The sequence below is a fragment of the Phyllobates terribilis genome, unplaced genomic scaffold (assembly GCF_046119375.1).
Source record: "Phyllobates terribilis strain yellow unplaced genomic scaffold, ASM4611937v1 Scaffold_1__5_contigs__length_1240528914, whole genome shotgun sequence".
Lineage (NCBI taxonomy): Eukaryota > Metazoa > Chordata > Amphibia > Anura > Dendrobatidae > Phyllobates > Phyllobates terribilis.
In genome coordinates this window covers 541,661,836-541,674,205 of record NW_027362761.1, presented here as the reverse complement: position 1 = coordinate 541,674,205, position 12,370 = coordinate 541,661,836, and the positions used below count along the sequence as shown (strand labels likewise).

The following is a 12,370-nucleotide window of genomic DNA, read 5'->3' as shown; positions in this document are numbered from 1 at the left end:
AGAAATGTCCGCACTCCTGCATGGGATACATTATCTTTTCTTTTGCTGCATCTCCTGCAGTTTTCTGTAAAGTTAACTAAATGGTACAGACGGCATCTTTTTGGCCTCATACTGATGAATGGGAACATTAACTTATACACAATATGGTCAAAAATTGAAATAACTGGATATATACAGGATAAAAATTCAAATATATATCTGTTAATCCAGAGAACTAAAACCCTGAGGTTTTCAACTAAAATTCCGTCAAAATACTGCTTCAAAAGTGGCCAAATTTTGTGCATCTACTTTTGCAACTCATGGTTGATTTTTACACCAGCTCAATTAAAAGTGTCTGGAGCTGGGGCAAGATGGGACAAAGGCTGTCCAACAAATTCATCATATTTTACGCTACAAAAGTGGCATGAATTATGCCAGAAATTAACCCCAGATCTCTCACTTCTGACAGAGGCATTAATTAAGAGGAGCACGCCTCATACGCCAATGCTTCATTCAGTAAGACTGGAGTACAAACCATTGGTCTTAATTAGTGTTGAGCGAGTATGTTCTATTAACCCTTTCGCCGAGTATGCTCGGGCTGAGCTCCGAGTATTTACAGCTGCTCGGTGATATGGTTAAATCGCTCCCGTGTGCATGATTTGCAACTGTTTGACAGTTTTATTACATGTGAGGAATGTCTATTTCTTACACATTCCTCACATGTAATAAAGCTGTCAAACAGTTGCAAATCATGCACACGGGAGCGATTTAACCATATCACCGAGCAGCTGTAAATACTCGGAGCTCGGCCCGAGCACACTCGGACAGAACATACTCGCTCAACCCTAGTCTTAATCAATCAGGGCCTAAATGTACAAAACTAATTGGAAACTCTTGTCCGCATAACAACTTACCTGACACAACCAAGGTGTCACTAATCCATGCAATAGAGAAGATCCAGTCATTGTGACCTTGCTGTAAAGAAAAAAATATATAATTAGGGCAGGACAGACAAGAAGTATAGATGCTTCTGATAGTAGGACCTAAGCAGCACAGAGTATTTCTAAAAATCACTAATGTGGGGGTGGGTGGGAGGGTGACAGACTCCGTTAACAACAGAGCTCACACTTTACATAAAAACACTTGGAATCTCTTTTTATAAAACAAAACTATAGGATTAATAGAAAAATGACTCTCCCTACAGGAGCGTATAGGAGGAGAACCGTTACTCCAGGGCAGCGAGAAGCCACCGGGTACCCACCTGCCCAACTAGTCTCCATCACGGCTCGGCGGCTTTTAAAGTATGTTTTTTTTTTCTCTGAGACGTCGCAGCGTTTCAGAGTCAAACATACAGCCAGTGGCCGATTCACCGGCAACATGTATCAGCTGTCAGGTTCACATTCAATTACTCTATATAAACTCATTTGTCTGCTGCCCTCACTAGATGAAGCTCTACTATTATTGCTGTCAATGTATACAACAGTGTGCAGTGGCTGCCCTCTAGTGGTGACGGTAGGAAGCTAGAATTTTATAATTTAAAAAAAAAAAAAAAAAGAAAAAAAAAGGAACTGCTATAGTAATTTTACCACCCTTCCTCGCCACAATGCCATACTGGATGCCCTCATTATTTTCCAAACTATTCTACCTGTTTGTTTTTCTTGAATGTAGCAACAACAATAAAAATTAGTTCTTAAAATCCAGCAAGCCAGTAAATAACTGAGCACTCAAAATGTGGAAGGGTCATGCTGTCCAGTGTCAAACATTGCTCCTTTGTGGGCTTCTCCAAAACATGGGTCCTGATCATGTCCGGGGAGTACAAGATGACAATGCACAAGAACTGGGGGAGACTGGTGGTGAACCCACATTATTTATATCTGGGGGCAAAGTAAAAAGGAAAGCTCACATCTCCCACACAGACGGGATCCAGGGTCGGCAGTCGATACACGGCCAGACTGTTGGGGTTATCTCCCCCGGTAGCCAGCAGCGTCCGTGAAGGGTTGATCTCGATGGCATGGATCCCACAGCTCTGAGGTGTCGTATTGACCGGTTCACGATCTTTTAAGATGGGGATCTTCGTAATCTGTCCCGTCTGTACATCCACCACAAATAACTAACGGGAAAAAGAACAAAACAAAAAAGCAGGGGGAATAAAGTTTGGAAAATAATGCACATATGCAGATTGATCAGAAGACTTATTTTCTGAAAAGATCAATACAAACACAATCCACTCCCCTCATACCCAGATATCAAACCATGACCTCAACTAATAAACAATTGTGCGATAAAAGATAGTCTATTGGTAACAAAACCTACAAAATAACATATGTCAAGGGCACTAAAAAGAACTAGTGAACAAATAAGTCACAGCCCTTGTTATACCCTCATACAATGAGTAGCATCCCCATGTCACAAGCCAAATGTAAAAATGCAATGTATAACGGAATAGACATAAGGATGTACTAAACACAATCCTCATTTACAGCATGGCTGCAATTCATAACAGTGTTCTAACACAAAAGATTAGCACAATTCATTACTCCAAACAATAAAAGCAATATATCTCATCAGCTCCTATAAAATATATATGAAATTGTCAGCGCAATTTATCAATGACATCAGGAGGTGCATGCCTCTGGATTTAGGTCCACACCATGGAAGCAGCGCACAGTCAGATGTCATGAGCAGCATACAGAGCAATTGTGCCCCCCGACTCATGGCCCCAGCAGCAGATACCAACTGAGATGTCCCTGCATGGCATCAAGCTGGCACACCAGAGCGATGTGTCTAGACACCATTATATCTAAACTTACCTTACAGGTTAATAGTGTTAGGAAGGTGCCCGATCACCATACCGAAAGTGAAGCACCTAGGAGAAAATTAACTTGATCTCTCCAGGGAGCCGCCGGCTTGCAGTCATACAGGCATGCCTACACTAGTGAGAGTGGTGGCTATAAGCACGCCCCAAGCATTTTGACTAACAGCCAGATCTGTAGTGCATCAGTGGCAGCTGTCAAAGTGTTGGAGCGCACTTACAGCTGCTCCAACACCTAGTAGTCATAACTTTAGGCTATGTTCTCATGCATTTTTTTTTCCTGCAAACCTGCTCTCTTCATAGTAAAAATGCATTTTTTGCTGCAAATTACATGTGTGATTTGTCTACAGTACATTTAAATCTAGTTTTATTCACCCCCCCCCCCAAAAAAAACACACACACACACAACAAAGATGGTGCAAAAAATTGACATTCTGCAGATTTAAAAAATAATGATGCAGTGCTCAAATTAATTGGGGAAAAAGAGGACTTACAAGCGTGTGCATGAGATTTCTGAAATCTAGCTTTTGCTGGTACTGTAAAACCGAACTTCTTTTCTTCATGAAAAGAAAATACACAGCAAAAAAGCCACGTGTGAACGTACCCTTAGATTTCTGCTGCCAAAACTTGCTCTCGTTTCCTGTGCTTTGTTTTTTTTTGCAGCATTATTTCAAAAAACAACCAGCTTGCTGCCTTTCTTGCCCTCTCATCGCTTTCTATGGGTGAAAAATACTGCAAAAACTCTGAAAGAATTGACATGCTGCAAATTTCGTAAAATGCTGTAGGTCTCGCATTCAGTAAGGTTAAAAAAAAAAAGTCACTGGGCCTCTAATTGCATCTGAGTACTTACCTTCACTGCTGCATTACTAGCCACTTGGCTTTGCTATACTGTTAGCCTGTGTGTGAACATAGCCTTTGAGCAATTTTTACGATAGTGACCATTTACCTACTACATGATCTATTGCACAAAAGGAATTTTTCAAATTTTACACCCGCGAAGAAATTTTTTTTTGCAAAAGAAGGTAGCAGCACCTTATACTCCAGCCTCCACTGAACATATAATACAATGAGGCAAACAAAACAAAAATTCAATAAACTTACTGTGTTGCATTTGGTACCGCAGACGACCTGACGATGGTTCAGCCACTGCGACGCAAACACTTTATTGAGGGTTCCAAGCTGGAACTCCCTCTCCTTCAGGATGCCAGGTAGTGCTTGAGCCGCGCAGCCACGCAACAGGCGGTGGTAACTGGGGTCATCCTGGGCCTTCAACTCCCTCGTTTTCAGATAAAACACCATAGACTTCTTCTCTGGAGGAAGCCGCCTGCGCTTCTGAGCAACATGATCCCAATTAGCCTGCAAAATAGTGAAGCACAAGAAGCTAAAAATATTGGGAGCTGTTTGCAGCTGTCTCTGCAGTGGATATAAGAAGTTTACACACCCCTGATAAAATTCTAGGTTTGTCATGTAGAAAAAAAAAATAAAAAATCCGAACTTGAAGAATGATTTCAGAACTTTTTCCACCTTTATTGTCACCCATATTTTGTACAAAACCATTGAGAAAAACTAAAATCTTTTTGGATAGAAAAAGAACAAACTGAAATGTGGTTGCATAAATATACATACCCTTAAATTAATACTTTGATTAAGTCCTCTTTGACAGCATTCATTTTTGTGGGTAGGAGTGTGGCAGCATGGCACCTAAAATTAGCAATCTTTGGCTTCTCTTCCTTGCAGTAGCTCCACATCTGTCAGACTGTGGAGGCATCTCCTGTGTACAGCGCCCTCTTCAAGGCTGAGCCATTCCAAAACTGACCTTCTGGAGAAACCATCCTTTGCTTGATTTGGAGGTATGCTTAGGGTTATTGCTGAAATTCTTCTTTATCTTAATCTTCTTAACAGACTTGGAGGTTTTGTTGCAAAAATTGACTGACATTTCAAACAGTTCATAATTCCCTCAAACCTGACTAAAGCCCCAGCTGCCGTAAAACAGCCCCAAAATATAATGCTGCCTCCACCTTGCATCACTGTGTGTATGGTATTCTTTCGGTGATGCAGTGTGTTGGTTTTGTGCCAAACATACCTTTTGGAACCAGACCATAATAAAGTTTTTCCACACGTTTTTGGCAGACTGGATGTACATTTTGGCTAAACACAGCCGAGCTTGGATGTTTTTCTTTGTAAGAAAAGGCTTCAGTCTTTCTACCCTACCCCACAGGCCAGACATATGGAGAATACGGGAGATTGTTGTCACATGCAGTACACTTGACAGATATTCCTGCAGCTCCTTTAATGTTATTGTAGACCTCTTGGTAGCCTCCAGCACCAATTTTATTCGTGTCTTGTCATCAATTTTTGAGAGATGTTCAGTTCTAGATAATGTCTCTGTTGTAGCAAATTTAACCTACTTCTTGATGAGGTCTTCACAGTGTTCCACGGTATAGCTAATGCATTTTTTGTACCCTCCTCCTGACTGATCACGTTCAACAAAGAGATCCCTTTGCTGTGTTGTCAGCTGTTTATGAACCATGGCTTTTACTGTAAAATGCAACTAAGAAATGTCAGGAAAGTCCTCCTAGAGTAGTAAAACTTTACATGGGGTCAATCAGAATCACTGTAAACAATGGCAGCCGTGTACTCCCTACTATGTAACATGAATGTAAATGAACACAACCACATCCCTGATTGTGTGGATGCAAAACACATTATTTTAGTTTTATTATTTTTATCTACCCCCTCAAAATGATTTTAGTTTATCAATTGAATCGTACAGATTATGGGTGAAATTAAATTGTGGGACAAGTTCTGAAATTATTTTTCTTGGAATACTAAAACTTTGCATCCTCACACAGATAATAACATAAATAGAGCAAAATAAAAAAGTCTTCCAAACATGCCAATTCAGATAGGACCAGCTGTCAATCTAACATACTCTAACTGAAGATGTCAGGGATACTGAATTAAAACACAAGATCCTGTAGTTTCTCTCCAGCAGAGGAGTCTGGTAGCACTTATCCAGGTCAATATCTAGTTAGCAACTATCTGCCTGTTAAGATTTTTCTGGCTTGTAGAAAAAAACAAAATAATAATTTAGTCCTGGATAACCCCTCTAAAGGAAGCCCACCTTGATCAAGGTACTTTTGGCTAAACCCCAGAGAAAGGCTGTTATCATCAAGGAAAGCTGTGTCACCATAAGTACGGTAATGCAGGAAAGACCCAGCAATGCTCGACACCACTGGGGTCACAGGGCAGCACTGTAACACACGTAGACCAAACTGTATGACGGGAACAGATGATAAACCATACCCCCTACTATAAAACCATATTACTTTAACGGACTAGCCCTTTAAAGAGGTCAACCATACTGGTTATCCTTCAACTTGAAATTAAAAACTAAAAGAAAAATGAATCACTTATTGACAACCTATAAAATGACTAATTGCTGGCCAAAGTCTGCATCTGGAGGTTATCATCGATCAAGTTCAGTATCAAGTTCTGCTTTTCAATAGGGCCTTTATAGAGCAAAGGTGGAGGTCATTATCTCAGCTGCAGTATCATCTCTGATAAAGCTGCAAGTAATGCACAGGGGCAAATCTTACTGCATGTTCTTAAAGGGGGTGTTGTGTTTTCAAATACCCCAAATCCTTGATCCCAATGAAAATAAAAGATCATTATTTGCAGTAAGGCCTTTCCATCGCTCTCAGACCATCTTTGTTTATGCAGCTGCAGAAGTGACATCACAAATACAGCATGTGACTGCTGCAGACAATCAATGGGCTTCGTGGTCGTGCACGAGGCTGCAAGTACAGTCACTGGCTAATGTAATTGCTCTGTACTCGTGACATCAGCGTCATGGCAGCAGTGGAGAGGCAGCAGGTAAGTAACGATTGCTTTTTGTTTGTTTTTTTCAATGGAGTACAGCATTTGCAGCATTACATTTCGAAAAAGGAAAATCCCTTTCATTATATTTATAGCCACCTAGAGATTCATAGGTGGGAGGGAGACGAGCCAGAAGTTTCTTTAATGAAGATTGACATGAGCCGTATCAACTCACTGCCATTAAAGGGAGCAGAGCCACAGTGTAGTATACAGGGAGCCACTGTGCATCAGAGCAAAAAGTAACACAGGTACACAGTGACTGTACCAGCAGGATAGGGAGTGCAGCCCCGGAGTATAATACAGGATGTAACTCGAGATCAGTGCAGGATAAGTAATGTATGTACACAGTGACTGCACCAGCAGAATAGTGAGTGCAGCTCTGGAGTATAATACAGGATGTAACTCAGGATCAGTACAGGATCAGTAATGTAATGTATGTACACAGTGACTCCACCAGCAGAATAGTGAGTGCAGCTCTGGAGTATAATACAGAATATAACTCAGGATCAGTACAGGATAAGTAATGTAATGTATGGTACACAGTGACTCCACAAGCAGAATAGTGAGTGCAGCTCTGGGGTATAACACAGGATCCGTAATGTAATGTATGGACACAATGACTGCACCAGCAGAATAGTGAGTGCAGCTCTGGGGTATAATACAGGATGTAAACTATACATAGATAGATTTATAAACTATGTAAACTATGTAAGTCAGGATCAGTAATGTAATGTACGTACACAGTGACTCCACCAGCAGAATAGCGAGTGCAGCTCTGGGGTATAATACAGTTATATGAAAAAGTTTGGGCACCCCTATTAATCTTAAACAAAATTTGACAGGTGCATAAGTATGGGCACCCTTATTTTCTTGTTTTAAATACTCCTACCTACTTTTTACTGACTTACTAAAGCACTTTTTTGGTTTTGTAACCTCATTGAGCTTTGAACTTCATAGCCAGGTGTATTCAATCATGAGAAAAGCTACTTAAAGTGGCCACTTGCAAGTTGTTCTCCTGTTTGAATCTCCTCTGAAGAGTGGCATCATGGGCTCCTCAAAACAACTGTCAAATGATCTGAAAACAAGGATTATTCAACATAGTTGTTCAGGGGAAGGATACAAAAAGCTGTCTCAGAGATTTAACCTGTCAGTTTCCACTGTGAGGAACATAGTAAGGAAATGGAAGAACACAGGGACAGTTCTTGTTAAGGCCAGAAGTGGCAGGCCAAGAAAAACATCAGAAAGGCAGAGAAGAAGAATGGTGAGATCAGTCAAGGACAATCCTCAGACCACCTCCAGAGAGCTGCAGCATCAACTTGCTGCAGATGGTGTCACTGTGCATCGGTCAACTATACAACGCACTTTGCACAAGGAGAAGCTGTATGGGAGAGTGATGCGAAAGAAGCCGTTTCTGCAAGCACGCCACAAACAGAGTCGGCTGAGGTATGCAAAAGCACATTTGGAGAAGCCAATTTCTTTTTGGAAGAAGGTCCTGTGGACTGATGAAACCAAGATTGAGTTGTTTGGTCATACAAAAAGGCGTTATGCATGGCGGCAAAAAAACACAGCATTCCAAGAAAAACACTTGCTACCCACAGTAAAATTTGGTGGAGGTTCCATCATGCTTTGGGGCTGTGTGGCCAATGCCGGCACAGGGAATCTTGTTAAAGTTGAGGGACGCATGGATTCCACTCAGTATCAGCAGATGCTGGACAATAATGTTCAAGAATCAGTGATAAAGTTGAAGTTATGCAGGGGATGGATCTTTCAGCAAGACAATGATCCAAAACACCGCTCCAAATCTACTCAGGCATTCATGCAGAGGAACAATTACAATGTTCTGGAATGGCCATCCCAGTCCCCAGACCTGAATATCATTGAACATCTGTGGGATCATTTGAAGAGGGCTGTCCATGCTCGGCGACCATCACACTTAACTGAACTGGAATTGTTTTGTAAAGAGGAATGGTCAAAAATACCTTCATCCAGGATCCAGGAACTCATTAAAAGCTACAGGAAGCGACTAGAGGCTGTTATCGCAAAAGGAGGATCTACTAAATATTAATGTCACTTTTCTGGTGAGGTGCCCATACTTATGCACCTGTCAAATTTTGTTTGAATGCAGATTGCACATTTTCTGTTAGTACAATAAACCTCATTTCAAGGCAGAAACATTACCGTGTCCAACAGTTATTACATATATCAAACTGAAATAGCTGTTGCAAAAACACCAATTTTTATAAAACATTAAGCTTAAGATTAATAGGGGTGCCCAAACTTTTTCATATAACTGTACATGATGTAACTCAGGATCAGCACAGTATAAGTAATGTATGTACACAGTGACTCCACCAGCATAATAGTGAGTGCAGCTCTGGAGTATAATACAGGATGTAACTCAGGATCAGTACAGGATAAGTAATTTATGTACACAGTGTCTGCACCAGCAGAATAGTGAGTGTAGCTCTGGAGTATAATACAGGATGTAACTCAGGATCAGTACAGATCAGTAATGTAATGTATGTACACAGTGACTGTGCACCAGCAGAATAGTGAGTGCAGCTCTGGGGTAAAACACAGGATGTAAGTCAGGATCAGTAATGTAATGCATGTACACAGTGACTGCACCATCAGAATAGTGAGTGCAGCTCTGGGGTATAATACAGGATGTAACTCAGGATCAGTAATGTAATGTATGTATATAGTGACTGCACCAGCAGAATAGTGAGTGCAGCTCTGGAGTATAATACAGGATGTAATTCAGGATCACTACAGGATAAGTAATGTAATGTATGTACACAGTGACTGCACCAGCAGAATAGTGAGTGCAGCTCTGGAGTATAATACAGGATGTAACTCAGGATCAGTTATGTAATGTATGTACACAGTGACTGCACCAGCAGAATAGTGAGTGCAGCTCTGGAGTATAATACAGGATGTAACTCAGGATCACTACAGGATAAGTAATGTAATGTATGTACACAGTGACTCCACCAGCAGAATAGTGAGTGCAGCTCTGGAGTATAATACAGGATGTAACTCAGGATCACTACAGGATAAGTAATGTAATGTAGTACACAGTGACTGCACCAGCAGAATAGTGAGTGCAGCTCTGGAGTATAATACAGGATGTAACTCAGGATCAGTAATGTAATGTATGTATATAGTGACTGCACCAGCAGAATAGTGAGTGCAGCTCTGGAGTATAATACAGGATGTAACTCTGGATCACTACAGGATAAGTAATGTAATGTATGTACACAGTGACTGCACCAGCAGAATAGTGAGTGCAGCTCTGGGGTATAATACAGGATGTAACTCAGGATCAGTACAGGATCAGTAATGTAATGTATGTATATAGTGACTGCACCAGCAGAATAGTGAGTGCAGCTCTGGAGTATAATACAGGATGTAACTCAGGATCAGAACAGGATAAGTAATGTATGTACACAGTGACTGCATCAGCAGAATAGTGAGTGCAGCTCTGGGGTATAATACAGGATGTAACTCGGGATCAGTACAGGATAAGTAATGTAATGCATGTACACAGTGACTCCACCATCAGAATAGTGAGTTCAGCTCTGGGGTATAATACAGGATGTAACTCAGGATCAGTACAGGATCAGTAATGTAATGTATGTATATAGTGACTGCACCAGCAGAATAGTGAGTGCAGCTCTGGAGTATAATACAGGATGTAACTCAGGATCAGTACAGGATCAGTAATGTAATGTATGTACACAGTGACTGCACCAGCAGAATAGTGAGTGCAGCTCTGGAGTATAATACAGGATGTAACTCGGGATCAGTACAGGATAAGTAATGTAATGCATGTACACAGTGACTCCACCATCAGAATAGTGAGTTCAGCTCTGGGGTATAATACAGGATGTAACTCAGGATCAGTACAGGATCAGTAATGTAATGTATGTATATAGTGACTGCACCAGCAGAATAGTGAGTGCAGCTCTGGAGTATAATACAGGATGTAACTCAGGATCAGTACAGGATCAGTAATGTAATGTATGTACACAGTGACTCCACCAGCAGAATAGTGAGTGCAGCTCTGGGGTATAATACAGGATGTAACTCAGGATCAGTACAGGATCAGTAATGTAATGCATGTACACAGTGACTGCACCAGCAGAATAGTGAGTTCAGCTCTGGGGTATAATACAGGATGTAACTCAGGATCAGTAATGTAATGTTTGTACACAGTGACACCACCAGCAGAATAGTGAGTGCAGCTCCGGGGTATACCGCAGGCTCGGTGTCTGTGCACACATGCTGTATGCCCGTAGTGACAGCAGTGCCGCCTCCATAGTGAGCGATCACCTATACTCCGCCCCGCCAGGTCTCCGTTCGTCCTTGCTCTCCCCTCGGTTCTATACCGGACACCCCCTTCCGTCCGGCCTCCTGCTCCCGCTGGCCGCTCACCTACCTGTTCCCCGGGGCCTGCTCCCGGCGCCGCTCTCCTCTTCCTGCTAGCTGCTCTTCGGGTCATGCTCTCGCCCGCACAGCTCCCGCGCCCGCATGGAGAAGGCCCGGGCAGCCGGAAGATATCTCATATAACGGGAGGAGGAACCGAGAGCAGCACAGAGCACGTCCAGCATAAAAAAAAAAAACAAAAAAAAACACAGCGACGGACGCCACGTGACCTCTCACCCCGAGCGGCGCGTCTGCACGTCATACTACGCAATAAACAGGCCACGCCTGCGTCTCCTGGCAACGGAGCGGAGGCGGTGCTATGGTAATTGGGTAGTTCCCGAGCGGTGTGCGTGTCCGTCCACGAGGGGGCGCTCTGCTCTGAGGAGACTTCTGCTGCGGCGCTTTTCATGCGGTTCTTGTGTCCGTTATTATGAGGAGAAAACGGAATAAACGCGCGCCAATTCTGGTGATAAAACACTGGCTTCCACCTCTTAAAGATGCCGCTAGTTTCCTTTTTCTGTTTGCATTCTTTTCTTCCACAAGCCATCCGTTGTTTTATTTTTTCTGTCGACATCGCCATACCAGGGCTTGTTTTTTGTTGTTGTAATTGTTGTCATTTTGAATGACGCCGTTCATTTTTCTGAAAAACATGAAAAAAAAAATCCAAATGGTGAAAGAGATGCAATTCCGCCATTGTTTTTTTTTTATTTTGTTTTTACGGCGTTCACACTGCGGTAAGAATGACCCGGAGACGCGATTCTTCGCGTCAGGACAACTATGGCGATACCAAGTTTGTGTAGATTTGTTTTTATATTTTGTAATGGTGAATTTTTTTTTAAAAAAAAGTCTGTAAAAATCACATTTTTTGGTCGTTTTTACGGCGTTGATTGTGTGGTAACAATGAGCTGGTGTCATGATTCTCCTCATCGGTGCGAGTACGGTGATACCAAACATCCAGTTTTATTATTATTTTTGTGGTAAAAAAAAATCAGAATTTTGAAAAAAAATTTGGATTGTGTCACAATTTTTCCGAGACCCGTAATGTTTTTATTTCTTGGTCGATGTGTGACGGTTTATTTTTTGTGGGGCAAGACAACTTTTTACTGATACCGTTCGGAAAAATCCGCAGCATGGGCATTGACATTGCGGCTTGTCATTGGGGACCATGGGGGACGGATAACCAAGCGTTTCCCAAGCGTTTACGCTGCGTAAATTCCGCAGCATAAACGCTTGGAAAATGCTTCGTGGGCACACAGCCTTAGCTGTGAGTTT

At 42.0% G+C, this 12,370-nt stretch overlaps 1 protein-coding gene across 2 annotated transcripts in view; it reads right to left on the bottom strand.

The window, feature by feature from the left end:
• Positions 1 to 11,387, bottom strand: part of DCAF12 (DDB1 and CUL4 associated factor 12) — a 36,116-nt gene extending 24,729 nt beyond the window's left edge. For both annotated transcript variants that reach the window (XM_073680403.1, XM_073680404.1), the window contains exons 1-4: positions 11,112 to 11,387; positions 3,893 to 4,147; positions 1,883 to 2,089; positions 894 to 954 (exon numbers count right to left, since the gene is read on the bottom strand). In XM_073680403.1, coding sequence (XP_073536504.1) covers positions 894 to 954; positions 1,883 to 2,089; positions 3,893 to 4,147; positions 11,112 to 11,174 — 586 coding nt within the window. In that variant the 5' untranslated portion in view covers positions 11,175 to 11,387. The remainder of the gene's footprint in view (positions 1 to 893; positions 955 to 1,882; positions 2,090 to 3,892; positions 4,148 to 11,111) is intronic.
• Positions 11,388 to 12,370: the final 983 nt, after the last annotated feature.